At 43.1% G+C, this 5957-nt stretch overlaps 1 protein-coding gene across 4 annotated transcripts; it reads right to left on the bottom strand.

The window, feature by feature from the left end:
- Window positions 1-203: 203 nt before the first annotated feature.
- Window positions 204-5475, bottom strand: CIRBP (cold inducible RNA binding protein). 4 transcript variants are annotated; one of them, XR_010066970.1, is made up of 8 exons: window positions 5335-5475; window positions 4165-4274; window positions 3866-3972; window positions 3461-3599; window positions 3285-3372; window positions 3110-3177; window positions 551-635; window positions 204-337 (listed from the first exon to the last, which is right to left on the bottom strand). XR_010066970.1 is itself a non-coding variant. In XM_063290862.1 (7 exons), the coding sequence occupies exons 2-7, from the start codon at window positions 4265-4267 to the stop codon at window positions 2660-2662; spliced, it is 522 nt and encodes a 173-aa protein (XP_063146932.1). In that variant the 5' UTR covers window positions 4268-4274; window positions 5335-5475; the 3' UTR covers window positions 2367-2659. The 4 variants fall into 4 exon arrangements, 2 of the variants coding, with proteins under 2 accessions (XP_063146932.1, XP_063146933.1); XR_010066971.1 differs by having other exon boundaries at window positions 3110-3174; XM_063290862.1 differs by lacking the exons at window positions 204-337; window positions 551-635 and adding an exon at window positions 2367-2676.
- Between the last annotated feature and the right edge of the window lie 482 nt (window positions 5476-5957).

The following is a 5957-nucleotide window of genomic DNA, read 5'->3' as shown; positions in this document are numbered from 1 at the left end:
AAGAGTGGGAACTTGTGGGACCTGCCCTTCACCCATCAGTGAGAAGATTGGAAAGAAGGCACATTCGGTATCTCTTTAGTACAAGTGCCTGCAAACATGTCTCCTATTGAAGGAGAGATGCAAAAAGAATGGAGCAGACTCAGATTTCCTAATAGTTTTCCTCACAAGCACTATTTTGAGGTATACACATCCACACCACTCAATCATGTTTTTAGCCCTATTATTTTATTCAGTTCTGTACATATCCGCTTGGTCCTTCAGACTATTCAAATTCACAATCCATTTTTCCCCCAAAATTGCCACGATCCTGGTTGGTCCTCTTCCAAGCAACATGCAGCTGAAAGATTGAGGAAAAAAGTATTAAGACCTGATCCTCGCAAGACAGAAGACACATTAGTGTTAAATTCAGTGGGTTTTGCTTTGGAATTGAGATTAAGAGGGGCTTTCCCCTTAAAGATAGCCAAGTCAGGTAACTAAAAGCTGCCACTTCCATTGTTTTCTGCCGTAGCAACAACAAAGGTGGTGGATAAACCTCATGTGAGATCATTACCTGTGTGCAAAGCTGATCATTTTGAGTTTTGGTCCGCAGCCTTGAAAAATCCATTTCCTGCTCAAGAGTCTATTTCTTCTTCAACCTGTCAAGACAAACTTGCGTTACATAAAGCCATATCCACAGAGCACAGATGCTGTCATTTCTACCCCCGCCCACCCTTCGACAAGACAAGCAGCATTTCCTACAAAGGGTTTCCACAAAGGTAGCACGAGAGCCCAGTTTGGGCCAACTGTTCCGAGACGCTTCCCTCGGACCGGCCAATGGCACCTGATCCCACAAAAAGCAGTTAGTCACTGTTGATAATGGCTGCTTAGGAACAGTGTGGGCTACGGGGAAAAAGTTAAAATGCAACAAGATGGCAAAGAACATTACAGTTACGTGACTTAGGTCTTAAGGATCTCCAGAGATGAGCGGAATTCAGCTCCCCAATTGTCATCTAACCCTATTGGCAAAGAGATGGCTGCACCTATGCCCCCTTCTGACCCACATCAAAGTTATGCCATAAAAGCCAAAGACTCATCATAGGAAAGAACTTTAAAAATAAAAAAATGCTTTAGCTGAACAAATTTGGCAGAAAAAATGTGGTTCACATAGGTTAACATTCAGACTTTCCAAAAAAAAAAAATTATATATGAGCTCTCAACAGGAGGAAGGATGCGGACATGAGGAAAAGAGTTACCTCGAATTACAGGACTATCCCCACATATGAACTAGCCAAGAGAGCAGCTTTCGTCTCAGAGGTTCTCTCTGTTGGAGGCACAACACTTCTTTTTCGCCAAGGCACTGCAGTTTTCCATATGCTAGCAGAAAATTCTTAGAACTTAAAAGGCAACGACAAAGCTAGCTAAATTAGGTCACAGTTATCGGCCTTGGAACACTGTCAGACTAGTGGCAGCTGACCCCGTAAACAAGAGACTCCGTTATGGGCTGAGTGTTTGGCTGGCTTTCAGCTAGTAAGCTAGATCTTGGTTTAGCAGTATGCAGCTACCCATCTTATTTAATCTAAGTTCACTAGCAGCACATTAAATGGAACAAGTGAAATCTTTCTTCTTTCAAAGGTTGGATTAATTCCAGCCAAATCTAAGCAACCCCGTTAAGGGCAAAATGGTTTGTGATGTCCTTCTGTTACCTTAGTTCCAATCACCCTCAAGCTGCCTGATGTCTTAAGGCCTGAGAGTACAGCGTTGTTTACATTTGTTCTGAAAGAAAATGTGGGGCCTTATTTTCTCCCTCCGTCAACCTTCCACTCACTGCTTCTTTCCTGTCTAACCGTACACTGTTTCACAGTCATCTGGACTTGTGTTGTGCAGCAAGATGTAAGATTTCGAGAGCAGATTTTTTTTTCAGATGGACTTTTAATAGGCTTCGTGAAGCCAAAGGAAACTGTACAAGAAATCCTTTTCACCACTTCAAAGTTACAACATCAATTGAATTAGGCATACTTTCTTTCAGTAAAAAAAGGACAATAGAAACAAACATTTTTCCATGAACCCCTCGGGTGGTAAAATCTGCAGTCTCTCTCTGGGTTAAATTCTATGGCATACAAGTTAAAGTCTCTTAATGCAGGTTGAACATACAAGCAAAGTATCTCTTTAGATATATCAAGGTGGGTTGCCTTTTAAAATCCATTCCCAGGCTACAATACCTTGCTACACTAAAGTTTTATTCATTTTTTAACAAAATGATGCACTAAACAAAAAAGAGTTCACAGCTTGCTCAGCTTCTACTGAACAATTAAGGTCCTTTCTTGCTCAAAAGAAAAACAGATACGGGGCCCCAAAACCTTCCGGTCTTTCTTTTTTTAAAAAAAAACAAAACAAAAAACTAAGACACATACACGCCTTTGCTCACAAATGAACTAAAATCTTAAGTGCTTTAAAAAAATTAAAACACTCGAGAGAAAAACCCAGAGCTTTCTTTGAGTCTGAACAGACCATCACATATTAGAAGCTGTCAAGGCTGTGTTATTGACAAGATCAGAATTGCGATTTTACTACAAAAGTGAGAATACAAAGGAGATGACTACACAAGAACGATTTCAGCGAAGCTCCAAAAATCTTTATAAATACAGCCAATGGAAGGACGATCTTGAGGCAGGAAGGTTTTTTACTCGTTGTGTGTAGCTGAGGACAAGAAGCAGGCAGAGTTGTAAAGGCACTGAAGCACAGACAAGTTCCAGCATTTTTTCCTCCCCTACTTGTTGCCAAGCACTTCAACACTAGCTTGCTATCTCTTGTCCCACCCATTTGTATTCTTTTTCCTTCTGGACTTGAGGATTCTGGGCGATGTTTTCAGCTTCAGAAAACTAGTTACGGATGCTTTGCCTTTGGATCCAACTAGAGCTACACATGCATTAATGAGGGTTTCTGCTTTTCTGTGGCACAAGTGCTTAAGGCCTGCCAAAGGAGTGGTGCCTCTCATGGGCAGGGAGAGGTTGCCAGCAAAAGCTCCAAGCAAACCTTACAATATTTCCAAGATTATCACTGCAAGATCAAGAGTGGCTCCACGCATTCCCATGTCAGCACATCCGCCTTTCCCTCATGATTTGAGACTTACCGTAACTGTCATAGCTGTCTCTGTAGGACCCTCCCGAAGGCCTGTCTCCATAGCTCCCTTGACTTCTGCTAAGGAAGGCAGACAGAAAGCAACAGGTCACTAAGTGTATCAACCACCACAAAGCATGTGGGACTCACATGTCACCTCACTTGTCACCTGTCTTGCTTTCACGTACCTGCTTCCATAATAGTCTCTGGATCCACTGTATCCCCCACTTCTGGATTCAAATCTGCTGCCCCCATAACCTCTGTCTCCACCAGTTCCTGGAAGAGAGAGCACTCCAAACATTGAAATAAATTCAACCGAGACTCTAAATCAGAAAGCACAAGTTACTGGAAAACAGAACCTCACCTCTAGAGAATCCACGGCCTCTACCTCGGCCTCCACGGAAGAAGCCCCGGCCTCCAGCCGATCCCCCTCTATATCCACGAGACCGGTTTTCAGATGACTTGCCCGCTTGATCAACTCTGATCTGGCGGCCATCGACAGACTGGAAAAAAATTAAACTCCAGGTCAACATGGCACTCTGCAAGCTACTGCAGTTATGCAGAAAGTTGATACTAATAATCAAGTATGACCTGGCTGCAATGATCACTGAATCTCTACTGCTGTGTTTACAGAAAGTATCTATTTGTTAAACGTGGTATTATCAATACTAAGTGCCATGAAATATTACCAATCACGTGAAGTCTACGGATCTATTCAACAACCAGCATGTCACCTCCCTCCCTCAAAAAGTCCGTAAGAACTCCTCACCTTCCCATTCATGGCCATCATCGCATCTTTTGCATCATCAATATTCTCAAAAGTTACAAAGCCAAATCCTCTTGACCTCTGGGTTTCTCTGTCTTTTACAACAACAACTACAGGGAAGAGAAGATATATTCAATGCATGTTTCCATAAAACACATGGACAAATATCACCATAAAAGCAGACATTTTTGCATGGCTAAACAGATGCTTGGAGTCTTAAAATAGAGAAACCAGTTTTTATCTGTTCTAAGCTTCCAACAGTATAAATAAGGAAAAGGACATTAGGCTTTTCTTTGTTTTACCTTCGGATATCTGTCCATATTTAGAGAAAACTTGTTCAAGTGATTGTTCATTGGTGTCAAAACTGAGTCCACCAACAAATAATTTTCCCTCATCTGATGCCATTTCTTATCTGTAAAAGAAAACACACTCAATTTTAGTATTCGCCAAAGGACGCACTCACCAAAGGCCGTTGAAATCAAAGCAGTTAGTTTTGCTTGGATCAAAGTGGCATCAACTATGACTTTGCTCTCAGATTCATACAAAAACAACAGAGTTCCTATTACCTTCAGCAACTGAATAATTAGCATTTAAATGTTGGGTAAACAAATAGTAAAAATACAAAAGCACTGTGAATAAAAAATGAGTGTCATGCTAGGCCTAGTAGTACCGTGAATATTTTTTTTTCTGTTATCCCTCATCTTTCTGCTCTATTTTCTTTGTTTGACACTTAAAAAAAAGCAAGCAAACAGATTACTTTATTGCTATGAGCAACTTGAAACTATTCCAGCCACTCGGAAGATCGATTTGTAGGAGTCGCTATGCAGCACAGCAAAGTTTTCCAACTGACCATAACCAATGTATCCAAAAGGACATGCAAACTGGGGAAAATGCAACTACTGGGCTATAAATAAAATTGGTGACCTAAGTGCAGATATGCAAATGCAACGTTATCAAAATATTCCACATAAAACCTGCAACTAGGCATCGCATTTAGTTACGCTTCATATACAGCCCGTTTTCGTATCAAATATTCCACCACCCTCCCGTCAAAAATAAAGGTGCCTTTTCCGCGCATGCGCGCTACGACACAGCTACTCCAACAGAGGGCGCGTGGTAGCAACTGAAAGCGCATGCGCAGATAAGGTTGTTCCCCCTCCCTCAGGTCGCTCTTTCGCGCATGCGCACCCGTATCCACCCGTCCTCCTACCAGGCGCCATTTTAAAGTTCGTCCCAAAAGCCGGTTGGAAACCATTTTGTTTTTTTGTAGTCCATCTAACTCGCTAGCCGCTAAAAGAGATTCTCGCACTAAATAATAACCTTCCATATATTTTATCACATCTGCGTTCATCACCCGCCCCATTTACGTTATTAACCAAAATCTAACTTTGACTTCCTTCTTCACTTCGCGCCTATTTATATCTTTTTCTCGCACACTTTTCTTTTACGACCACCGCGCGCGTCCCCCTTACCGATGTAGTTTAGCAGCAACGGAGATCAAATTACAACCTTCGAAGTCCCAACGCGAACTACGCGGCGGTTTGCCTGCGCTTCCGCTTATATATCTCCCATGAGCACCGCCTACCTCATGAATATGCAGATGAACGCGGCTTTGTAAAATGGCCCCAACTCTTCACTCCGCACGTTCCGCAGGCATGAGGTAATCAGAAACAGAAGCTTCCTATTGGTTAACCTTCTGATTAATATTAATAAAAAAAAGAGGAGGAGGGGTAGTGAAAGCCATAGCAAGAAAAGAGGCCCCCCTTCTGTTCGCTCCGTCACGTGGGTCCACATGTCACAAAAAGAAAGATGTGATTGGGTAACTGAAAACTACGGCGGTAGGTTGCTAAGGGCAACAAGCCGCGCCTATTCGCCCCTCGCAAACTTATTGGTCAACTGCCGCTCTCCCAACAGCCGCAGACGTTCGGCCTGGTCGCCGGGAGAAAAGTGGGCGTGGCTCCCGCGACCTAGTTTCCCGCCCTTGTAAGCAATGCGGCGCCGCTTTGCCGCAGCAGACAAAGAGGGGGCTGCTTCGGTGGGGGGGAAGGGAAGGCGATCGCCATCTTGGAGAAGGCGCGCGGGCCTGGAGACCACA

Source organism: Candoia aspera, chromosome 1, assembly GCF_035149785.1.
Source record: "Candoia aspera isolate rCanAsp1 chromosome 1, rCanAsp1.hap2, whole genome shotgun sequence".
Classification (NCBI taxonomy): Eukaryota; Metazoa; Chordata; class Lepidosauria; order Squamata; family Boidae; genus Candoia; species Candoia aspera.
Note: the sequence above shows the minus strand (reverse complement) of the source record. Positions and strands in the feature narration are given on the sequence as shown.

Excerpts from the sequence above, each read along its gene's own strand:
- CIRBP (XM_063290862.1), bottom strand. The coding sequence starts at position 4,267 with ATGGCATCAGATGAGGGAAAATTATTTGTTGGTGGACTCAGTTTTGAC. Across the intron at positions 3,973-4,164 it reads ATATGGACAGATATCCGAAG|TTGTTGTTGTAAAAGACAGA; the intron begins GTAAAACAAAGA and ends TCTTCCCTGTAG. Across the intron at positions 3,600-3,865 it reads TGATGGCCATGAATGGGAAG|TCTGTCGATGGCCGCCAGAT; the intron begins GTGAGGAGTTCT and ends ATTTTTTTCCAG.